Source organism: Dryas octopetala, chromosome 6, assembly GCF_963921425.1.
Source record: "Dryas octopetala chromosome 6, drDryOcto1.1, whole genome shotgun sequence".
In the NCBI taxonomy this organism is placed as follows: Eukaryota; Viridiplantae; Streptophyta; class Magnoliopsida; order Rosales; family Rosaceae; genus Dryas; species Dryas octopetala.
In genome coordinates this window covers 16,195,276-16,207,444 of record NC_141371.1, presented here as the reverse complement: position 1 = coordinate 16,207,444, position 12,169 = coordinate 16,195,276, and the positions used below count along the sequence as shown (strand labels likewise).

General features: G+C 36.4%; 1 protein-coding gene and 1 pseudogene across 1 annotated transcript; both read right to left on the bottom strand.

The window, feature by feature from the left end:
- Positions 1-2,287: 2,287 nt before the first annotated feature.
- Positions 2,288-5,867, bottom strand: LOC147282826 (F-box/kelch-repeat protein At3g23880-like; annotated as a pseudogene).
- A 5,075-nt stretch (positions 5,868-10,942) lies between these two features.
- Positions 10,943-12,169, bottom strand: LOC147282825 (F-box/kelch-repeat protein At3g23880-like). The gene has a single exon (XM_086248974.1). It carries the CDS (start codon positions 12,167-12,169, stop codon positions 10,943-10,945), a length of 1,227 nt encoding a protein of 408 aa, XP_086105100.1.

The following is a 12,169-nucleotide window of genomic DNA, read 5'->3' as shown; positions in this document are numbered from 1 at the left end:
GCCTTTTTCTGCAAACACACCTCCTTCCTCCTCCTTCGCCCCCTCCAGACCCACCAACCTAGCCAACCCGACCCACCCCCACCTCCTTCCTCCCCTTCCTTCCCCTTCCCTTACGCCCTCCTAGACCCACAAACCCAGCCAGCCCAACCCACCCTTCCTTCTTCCTCCTCCTTCCTCCCCCTCCTTCCCCTTCCTGCGCCCTCCCAGACCCAACAACCCAGCCAGCCCGACCCACCCCTCCTTCTTCCCCTCCCCCCGTGACCCACCGCCGGCCTCCAGATCGGAAGCTTCTGTCGACCTCTCTGACCTCCCTTTTCGTTCTGCCAAGGGGGCTGGGTGAGTGAGAGAGAAAGTAAGAGGGAAAAAGAAACAGAGAGGTGATTATTGTTGGGCTGGGTTGTAATTATTCGTCGGTGAAGAGTGCGGCTGCTGGGTTGAAAAGCCAGAGAAATGGAAGGAGGAGAGAGAAGGAAAGAGAGAGAGGTGGAGTAGGTGTTGTTTTAGAATATGAGTATTTTGGTAATGAAAGTGGTGTGCAAAAAGAAATTTCAAATTTTAGAAGTGGGTAGGGGGTGTGTTGGCAGAAAAATAGAGAAAAAGATGTGCAAAAAGAATACAAAGAGTATGCAAATAGCAGCACTCAATAAATATAGCATTTAACGTAGCTTTTAACTATTTCCCATTGTATATGCTCAATTGCAAAACTTTCCCAAGAAGACTATATTATATAAAGGATGGCCCACGGTGTGTTTAAATGTTTAAATGTAAGAATTAAAAATAATGGTTCAAAAAAAAAAAAAACTAAAGAATGTTGTCAATGATCATTTGGTTTAGTGGATAACGTCCAGTCTTGCTTTTGTGAGAAGAAGGTCATAAATTCAAATTTCATGATTGAAAATTGATTAATAAAAAGAAGGGTAATTTACAAATAAATCAATAAAACTTTTTCAGAACTACAAATTACTCAATGCACTTTTCCATAAATACATTTTAGTCATCATTGACTAAACCAGAAAAAGATAAATTACAATATATCAATAAACATATATTACCAGACAAATTTAGATTTATATCAAGTTTATATTTGACTGTTACACAGCAAAATTGCTTAGGGTTTAGCTCCCAGGTTTTGGGCTACTTGAGACCTAAACCTTAAACCATAAGCTTCTGAACCCTAATACTAAGCCCTTACTCGAAACTACTCCAAGCCATAGAAACATAATCCCAGCCATAACCCCATTTCCAGACCCAAAAACCCACCATCAAAATCTTAGCCCTAGCCACCCAAAACATAAATCAGCCACTAGAAATCCACAAAACTACCTGAGTGATGAGCGAAGGTGATGAACGCGGAGATGGACGACGTCAGCGACGCTGTGAAGATCGAGGGATGAGGACGATGTCGGCGATGCTCTTTTAAGATAGAGGAAGATGAGGGACTGAGTTAGAGGGATAGATATGGGCGGTCCGGAATGGGGCTAAGATCGAGGGACTATCTGAGTTAGTGGGACAGAGATGGGCGATCTGAAGATCTTAGGGCTAAGATCTAAGTGTTCTGAGGATGGAGATGGAGATGGAGATGGAGTTCGAATGAGGTGAGTGTTGTGAGTGTGTCTGAAAGACTCAAAGTAGTGAAGTGAAGTCAGGGTTTTGACCCAAAAAGACTTCCGCGCGAAGAATTTTTCATTAAAGCAGGCGTGCGTTTGTCAAATTACAAAGACCCGAAATTTTTTTTATTTTTTTGAAACTTGTCCAACACAACAGTATTTCCTAATACTATTATCTGTTAATTATTAGGAAAAATTATCAAATCAAATACCATGGGATAATATACCTTAATATAACGGTTTTTAAAAACTGTTGTGTGATAAATTAAGATAACGGACAAAACAAGAACAGTTGTCTATTAACCGATGTCTATTACGTTTTTTGTAGTAGTGGTAGCTTCATGTTGTGACAAACTACGAGTCTGATTAGCCCATGTACCAGATTCAAGTTCTCCCTTTTCCAATTGTCTTGCAATTTCATCTTTTCGAGTAGACCTTAACTGAGAAACTCGTTTGGCAGAAGAACCAATCAAGTTCATAATATTATTTAACAATGAGAAAAATAAATAGACATCTTGCACACCTTGAGCTGCTGCATTCAAAGCTAGTTGTAAACGATGAGCAAAACAATGTACATAATATGCATATGAACAATCTTGAAGAAATAAAGCCTTTAATCCATTTCATTCACCTCGCATATTAATAGCACTATCATATCATTGACCACACATATTTTCTACTTAAAGATTATATTGACCAAGCACTTTCTCTATCTCACTCTTAAGAGTGAAGGCACAAGTGTCTTCCACACTCACAACATGAAAGAACCGTTCTTTAACAAAACCATTAACTTCAACAAATCTTAAAATAATGGTCATTTGCTCGTTACTATATTTGTCAAGTGCTTCATCAACATGTATACAAAACTTAACATCCCCAACTTCCTCACATATCTTACTCCTAACTTTGTTAGCAAGAATATTCAAAATCTCTTTTTGGATCTTGGGAGAAATATATTTGGCATTTCCAGGAGCTCGATCTAAGACAACATTTGCAATATCTTCATTCAAGCTTGCACTATATTTGAGCAATTCAACAAAATTTCCACGACTCGATGATTCATTAGATTCATCATTGCCTTTAAAAGCAAGTGCTTGTTTAGCAATCACTCTAATGGTCTCTATTGTGGCCTTAAGCCGCAACCGATTTTGTGCAATTTTTTGGGGTGGTTGTGGATTCATCACTTTGTCTATATGCCCACTGCCCACACACATTTTTCAAGCTATACTAACTTTGCATATTAAGACCATATAGTGAATTTGGAAGCCCAACATGCTTTTGAAGGAAACAATGAGCCCCACCGACCCTCTTCCAATCATCAAACCCTTGATAAGTGAATAAAGTATGACATGATGTATCACTTTCAAAAGGAAGCAAGGAAAAAAATATACTTTGTTATCTATGGAACACTCAAGCCATTCAAACTTTTTGAACCAATTATATTGAAATCGACGATATTGCTCTTTATAGAGAGAGCGTGAATACTCATCTAATTTGGGTTGACAAGGTCCATAAAGCAAGTATGCTCTACGAACATTATCACGAGAATTGATAGGATATGTTGATATTGCTTTACGTTTTCCCGGATCACGTTTAATATTTGTGGTATCAACTTGTTGGGGCTCAACTCTTTGAAATTTAGAAGGTGATTCCTCCAGGGACGAATCCAGGATTCCAAAGTGGGATGGGCTAAGCTTATCTTATAAAAGACTAGCTTGACAATACGAATAAGTTTTATTAATGAAAAAAATATACAATGTAAGGGGACATAATGAGCCTTACCCCTCAAAATGCATATCTATACATAGATAAAACTTACATAAAAACAAAAGACAACAAAAGAACAATTAAACATGTAATGCAAATACAAAATAACAATTAAACATGCACAAGTATTATAGATTTATAAAGACAAGAAATTTACCTCAAGGAGGCACTACACCTCAACAGCTAGAACAAGTGAGGCACTCCACCAGATGACCAACAAAGCAAATCATATATACAATAATCAAAATAATCAAATCCTAATTAATTTACTAATACATGAATCAAAATCAAGTACTAATTTAATCATCAAATCCCTAATTTTAAAATTTGAGAATTAAAAAAGAAGGAAAAAAAAAAAAAAAAAGAGGGCCAAACCCTACCTAGGAGCTTGAAGTTGAGTTGTAGAGATTTTTCACCAGAAACTTGCAGAATTCATACTTGGATTGGAAGATGTGGTCCTGGACAGTGGAGAGAAGACGTGTTGAAGACTGAAGTGGACAAAAGGGAGAGAGAGCTAAAGAGTGAAGAGGACGAATATTTGTTTCGGATGCTAGTGATTAGTGAAGAATTTGGGTAGTTGGGTATAAGTGGGCTGGGGTCAATATTTGGGGCGGGCTTAAGTGTGAAACTAATTACCTTAGTAAACTAGTAAAAACAAAATTTCACATGGGCTACAGCCTAGGTAGCCCACAACGTGGACTCGTCACTGGATTCCTCATCATAAATTGGAGCATCACTTATAGGTGGAGAAGCATGCTCACTTGATGTTGATGGTTGATATTTTTTCTTGAAGAATTAAAGAATAGTTTTTCTTGACTTAGAATTTGATGTTGATTCGACATTATAAACTGTAAATCATATGGAAAACATTAGAAATATGTAAACTAATGTCTAATATATTAAACCTCTATGACTTTATATTTAAAATTTACAAATAAAAAAATATCATCATCTTCACAAAATAATAAAATATCAACAACTAGCAGTCCCTAAATTAAATCAAATGAATTCTTAATTATCACCATCAAACATAAATTAAAAATCTTAATTAAAACCCTAACTCAAAACTTCAAATTAAAACCTTAAAATTAAACTCAAAATTTAAAAGAATTTAAGAGAATTTACCTTTTCCTTAGGCTTTGGGGATTGGTGATGGGGAAGTTAAGCAAAAACTTGAAGGAGATATTCAAAAATGCCACACTACATAGGTGGAAAAAAAAAATCTACTTTTACTAAATGCTTGAAATTTAACAACGCAAGCGAGAGAACAAGAGAGCAAGAGAGAGCAAGTTGAATTTGAGAGAGCAAGAGAGAGGAACTTCAGATGTACCTTAGACATAATGCCACCAACACTACTTCACCACTCTTCCTAAAACATAATGCCTTGGGCAAACGTCTTTCTGGACCTTGTGGACTAAGAGTTATCAATCTGGTCCATGGCTCCTCCTTACAATACTCTTTCATTACCCGTATGTCTAGAAAAGAATCTTTACAACCTTGGTAAACAGAGCAATGGATTTTCCATCTCCTGAAAGGGACAATCGCAGTGACATATTGTGAGAATGTGGAGTGTTGTCATATATTAGAAAAGTATAATCTTGCCTAGTGGCTAATAAGGGTTTGAACTACTCTTTTTATTCGCCAATTGATTTTGAAATGAATGTCTAGATTTCTTCACTGACTCCACTGCCACTGGAAACTCTTTGGCATCATTACTCACGAAATGACTCGCTGCCCACATCAAATGCCAAGATGAAATGGTAATACCAAAGTTGTGCCTCCCAATGAAAAGCCCCATTCACAAAAGCCTGGGGTGTGCATCCGCCTATTCGACATTTGGGAGAAACAAAACTAGGACTACTCCATGAGCCTGTAGCTAGTGAATAAACCTCAAAAGAAGTTGGATTCTCTTCTTGATCCGTGACAAGTCTCACAACCTTATAGTCATTGGTCATAGCATCAAAACCGAACCCAATAGTAGCAGCATACCCACCATGTGTTCTGAAGGTAACATTAGGCTCGGGAAGGGTCACTGACTTTCTTACAAATGGGTTCCATATTATGAAGCTGTAACGATGAAACCCTATATCATCTGCAAGGCATACCAACCAGCCCGTTACAAATGCCGACCACACGGAAACATGCATTGCACAATAGCTCCTTGAGAGCAATTGGAAATTCGATCTGGCAGTACCCATCAAAAGCATGGTTATCATAATGCAAAGAGTACTAGAGCTCTTCAATTGGCTTCTCGATGAAAAATTGGTGGTTGTAGTTGTAACAATCTGCACTAGAAACACCGTGGAAAAGGAGGAGGGGAGTGCCATCTTGGTCTTTAGAATTGATGGTTTGGCTGAGATGAGCGTGAATAAAGCTGGGGTTTATGATCATAGACCTCCATAACTGGCATACGAAGGTGCATTTGATCAAACATTTAATGGGTAGTCTAAAATGGATATCATGTATGATTTCTTGAGGCAAATAGTGGATCATTGCTTCAAATTAATTTCAATACCCTTGAATGCTGCAATTCCCAGAGAGACAGACAGAGTGAGACAGATAATAATGTCAAAGAAATTTCAAAATTAGTAATTTTCTTTGTCTAGGCTTAAATTAGTTAAAAAAAAAAAAAACTAACAATAAAACTTAAAAATTAAGCCTTTCACAGGACATTTTGTTTCCCAAATGATGGTTTTTTTCCCTTTTGCTCTCTTTTACTCACGCAGACAAACCAAAAAAAAAAAAGGAAAAATTAGCGTTTATTCCTTCTATTCTAACATTTCTTATTTGGAAAAAAAATCTTATGTTTTTTTTTTTTTAAATAAAGCCTTCAAATAAAAAGTGTGTTGGAGTTATTGATAAAAAAATTGAGTTCGAATAGCGGAATAGCGGCACCCACTGAATAAACATCATATAAAGTGCATGTCATCCAGTCTATTCATTGTGTAGTTTCTGCATAAAAGTTCAAAGTGAGTGCACGCATCAATGGCAGTCAACTTATCTTCAGGAACTGGATATTTATCTGCCGAGCCTCTTCCTTCACAACATGAGCTAGATTTAATGTAGTTAAATAAAAAAACATCTTCTGTTGCCATTGTTTGAAGTCTACCCCTTTGAACTTCTATGTTTTCTCAACATGAGGATTCTTGACGCCCATTTACATTCATTCATTGATCCATATTTTTTGTCTTTAAATTGTTAGAACAATAAGTAAATATGAATTCATTTAAACAAATAATACGTATATATAATGTGAAATTCAATTGCAATATAACTCAATGAAAAGAGAAAAAAAAAAAAAAAATCACTGACTTGAATCTAGATAGAGGCTTGCAGAATTGCAATTTCCTTAAAGACATAATCTCTCTCCTACTCAATGCTTATAGTTCTACAGGCGTCTGTCCACCAGGATATAACTATATTCAATACAAAGTCCTAGCACCAGGACTTTAGAATCTGGTGAATTTGAATGTGCTTTCTCTCCCATGAAAATATCACATAAAGAAAAGAATATGAAGTTAATTTTATTTTACGTATTCTATATGTTTTGCAAATGAGTTTGTCTTTTAATACAGTAATGCTACACTTACCACATTTTTATACCACAATTTCATACTATCTTACATGGCATTCATACATTGGACACTACAAATTAAAAAATAAAACCTAAAAAAGAAAAAGAAAATACCCTTCCAATAAAGTAATGACACATCAGGTGAGATACAAATGTAGGAAAAAAAATGTGGGATAACTAGCATTATTGCTTTTAATATATAGAAGTAAACGTAGTTTTTTCAACAGTTAAGACAACGATTCATTTGAATTTGAACATTCAACATAATGTATCTAACCGTTGTGTTAACCGGTAATTTGAAAGTCAAATTTAAATTCAACTTAATAAATTATAAAAATAAATATTAATGTATTTTCTATTCAAACTTGAGAGAGAGAGAGAGAGAGAGAGAGAGAGAGAGAGAGAGAGAGAGAGAGAGTCTTCAGCTTCTGTAGGGTGAGGAAAGGTAAGAGAGTGATAATTTTCAAAATTGCAAAACCTTCCCAAAAACAGTGTATTTTGTAAATATTACATAATACAAACACTATATTTATGTGTCTTTTTTTGGTAATCGAGGCTGTCATGGGTCAGCTTTTGTGCACTAAACTAATCTCTTTGGCCGGTCAAGGGCAAGTAATCCATGTTAGGTATAGGAGATTTATAAGAAATTTTACCTTCCTTACTGCTTGACTCCAAGGGTCAAACTGGAGAACTATATTTATGTTTTTAACACTATATTTGTTTGTTTAAATATATAACAACAATGTTTTTTTTTTAACTCAAAAAATGTTGTAAATGATCATTTGGTTTAGTGAATGATATACAGTTGCCCTTTTGTCGGGAGAAGGTCATGAGTTTAAATTTCATGAATGAAAGTTGATTAATAAAAATTAAAAGACTTTTTTGCATTAATACCACCCACATTATAGGAGGTAGTAATGCTACACTTACCACATTTTTATACCACAATTTCATACCATCTTACATGGCATTCATACATTGGACACTATAAATTAAAAAATAATACCTAAAAAAGAAAAAGAAAATACTCTTCCAGTAAAGTAATGACACATCAGATGGGATACAAATGTGGGACAACTAGCATTATTGTATAGGAGGTGTGCAAATATACCACCCAAATTTTTTTTTTTTTTACAATCAACCACCCCAACTTTACAAGATGTGACAATGTGACTATATATGCCACATTAGCACATATGGTGAAGTTTGGGTAGTTAATTGTAAATTTTTTTTTTTTGTGGTAAATCTTTACACCCCTTATAGTTTGGGTGGTGTTGGTGCAAAAAATCCCAAAGAATGTTTTTAAAACGTTCTGGAACAAAGATTTCTTAACAGAACTAGGGAGTCTGATGGAAATAAACATAGCCATAGTCTAGACCAAGCCTTACAGCTGCCAAAGAGTTTGCTTCACATACATGATCGAGGACATGCTATGTCTCACACAACTCATACACATGATGTCATCTAGGAGAAAAAGAATTTCAACTAGGAGTTTTTTTTTTTTCTTCATCAAAACCCTAAACCCTAAAATAAAATAAAAAAATTTCTTTCACCTTAAAAAAAAAAAAAAAAAAAAAAAAAAAAAAAAAAAAAAAAAAAGGTTTTACATATGTTGGTTGACCAAATGAGTTCCTAGTGGAGTCATCAATTATATTGACGTAGAATTTGAGAGACCGATGGGGGTTTGCTTCATTTGGGCTCCTTCTCTATTCACGGTACTCTTCTGAGTTTGCACAAGTAGGCCCTGTATCCTTGAAGAGCTTCACTAGAACCCTAAAGGAAAGGTCTTCTAGTATCTTCTCTTGTTCTTCCCCATGTGATAATGTGTGAAGCTATAGAGGTGAAAAGAAACTGAAAATACAAACAAATTTTGAAGGAGAAAGGTCTAGAATGTGCGCACATGGCTGAGGGGTGTCAAACTGTCAATTTGTAGTGTATTGCAAATTTGTAACAAAATATATCAATTGCAAAGAGGAAATTACAGATTTGGTTTACTTACTTTATAGGTAGTTCGGTTTTGGTCCATGATCTTTTTTAAGTTCGGTTTTGGTCCACTTATTATCTAACTTGTTCGGTTTTGGTCCATTCCGTCTATTTTGGATGGATGCCGTTAATTTGAGGGACAAATGTGTAATTTTCTCATATAAAATTTATAAAATAAAATAAAAACAAACAAAAATAAATAAAAAAATTAAAACAAACCAGCCCTTCCCACCCACCCCCACCCTCTTCCCCTCCCGACCTTCTTTCTCTCTTCTCTCTTTCTCTCCCCTTCCCCGACCTCCTCTCTCTCTCTTTCACGGGTTTAGGTGCTTGGCTTGGGCTGGGTTGGGTTGCGGGGCTGGTTGCTGGTGGCGGCGCTGGGTACTGGGATTGGGTTAGGGTCGCGGGTCTGGGTGCTGGGCTTGGGTTTCGGGTTGGGCTTGGGCTGGGTTGGGTTGCAGGGCTGGGTGCTGGTGCATGGCGGGGCTGGGTGCTGGTGGTGGGCAAAGAGGAAGGAATAGGTAGAGAGAGATGAGAGGTAGCGAGGAGGAAGAGAGAGATAGGTCAGGGAGAGAGAAGGTTAGGAAGGGAAGAAGGTGGTGTGGGGGTGGGGGTAGGGGTGGGCCTGAATAGTTGGGGAAGATGGTGGTTTGTTTTAATTAATTAATTAATTTTTGTTTGTTTTTTTTTTTTTTTTATAAATTTTATATTAGAAAATTACATATTTGCTCCTCAAATTAACGGCATCCATCCAAAATAGACGGAATGGACCAAAACCGAACAAGTTAGATAATGAGTGGATCAAAACCGAACTTAAAAAAAATCATGGACCAAAACCGAACTAACTATAAAGTGGACCAAATCTGTAATTTTCTCCAATTGTAAATATTGCTAATTGTTGAGCTAAGGGGAATTCATTAATAAAATTTTTTAAAATATACAAGACCATATGATAGAAACAGCTGAATAGTTTCAAACTGCAAAACCAACTGAAATTTGTAACTAGATGCTTCCATAGTTCCATACGAATTTTTCAAAAACTAAAGTTTACAATAGACGAGGAACTACTTAAGAAATACATCAGCCTTTAAGATAATAAATTCCATAACAAGAAAACACACCATCACTTCAGACAAAGGACCAACTGCACTATGAACCTGCAAGGAAAGAAAACAAAAAACAACTATGTTAGTCATTGCAGAGTGTTGTAGTTGACAGCAGTAGTCATGAGAATTTTTTTATTACTTCCTCATAAACTCCTCTTCATTCATAAATGAAAGCTACATTGTTAAATGAACTATTGTATAAATGAAACCATTGGAAATGGCATTCAATGCATGAACTATTGAACAATTCTATTGCAGCAGCAAATAAGACCATGTGATATGAATACACAGACTTCATTATAGTAGAAGAAACAAGTTCACTGTTTAAGGTCATAAAAGGGTGATATCATATAAACCACAAAGCTACAAGCACTTATTACTACTTTGTGTTTAACTTCTTGTTTTCCAAACATCTACTATGCATAAATATTATTATTTCGGTCTTAACTTCTTGATTTCCAAATTAAGTTTGCACCAAAGTTGAGTAAAATTTAGTTACCAAGTTGTGTTCTGTGGCAACAGAAGCCAAAAAGGCAATCAGCTAAAACAGGAAAACAAAAAAGCAAAAAAATAATACAACAGCAATTCGACAACAAAACACTCGGAAAGTGAAGAACAAAAGTCTAAAAAGCTAAGAACGGCACCAAACAACAACAACCCCACAGCAACTCAACAAAAGACACCCAAAACGTTAATAACAGAACCAACCCCACAACAAATCAAAAATATAACACTTGGGCACTCATCTGAATATATAACACTTAGCTAAGAGGTACTAGATCAAAATACAGAAAATCAAACTTTGTTGCAGTGCTAACTTCTAGGGGTCATAGGTCAAACTGAATTGGCTGCAAGCATTTGGAGAAGAAGATGCAGCACTATAATCAACTTACCAATTCTTTCCCTCAGTAAGAAACTGCATCAGTCTTGTCAAGTAAGACGAGGCTCTCTTCACAAGAATCAACAGAGTAATATTTATATTCAGAAATCCCAAGATTTTTAAATTGTTGGGTTACAAGGTCTAGTGAAACTAATGCATTCCTAGCATCTTCTGGTGGTGCAAATGAAAATGCACTCCTCGATTGATTAGCAAGTACCAACAGTACTTCACCACTCTTCCTAAAACATAATGCCTTGGGTAAACTTCTTTCCGGACCTTGTGGACCGAGAGTTATCAATTTGGTCCACGAATCTTCCTTGCAATACTCTTTCATTACCCATATGTCAAGAAAAGAATCTCTGCAACCATAATCCATTTTAAACAGAGCAATGGACTTTCCATCTCCTGAAACAGACAATCGCAATAGCAGTGACTTACTCCATTGGAAAATCATTGGCATCATTATCTCACGAAATGACTCACTGCCCACATCAAATGCCAAGATGAAATAGTAATAAGCATCCTTTTTCAAACGCCGTGCCTCCCAATGAAGAGCCCCATTCACAAAAGCCTGGGGTGTGCATCCGCCTATTCGACATTTGGGAGAAACAAAGCTAGGACTGCTCCATAAGCCTGTAGCTAGTGAATAAACCTCATAAAAGGTTGGATTCTCATGTTGATCCGTGACAAGTCTCACAACCTTATAGTCATTGGTCGTAGCATCAAAACCAAACCCAATAGTAGCATCATACCCACCATGTGTACTGAATTTAACATTAGGCTTGGGAAGGGTCAGTGAGTTTCTTATAAATGGGTTCCATATTATGAAGTTGTAAGCATAACGCCCTAAATCGTCCGCAAGGCATACCAGCCCGTTACAAATGCCAACCACACGGAAACATGGATTGTACAATAACTCCTTGTGATCAATGGGAAATTCGACCCTGCAGTACTCTTCAAAAGCATGGTTATCATAATACAAAGAGTAGAGCTCTTCTATTGGTTCCTCCATGAAAATTTTGTGGTCATAGACGTTGGAACAATTAGCACCAGAAACACCATGGAGAAGGAAGAGGTGAGTGCCATATTGGTCATTAGAATTGATTGTATGTTTGAGATGGGCATCAATAAAGCTTGGGTTTATGATCATAGACCTCCATAACTTGCATACCGAGGTGCATTTGATCAAACTTTTAACGGGTAGTCTAAATACGATATTCTGTATGATTTCCAGAGGGAATAAGTCTGTCAT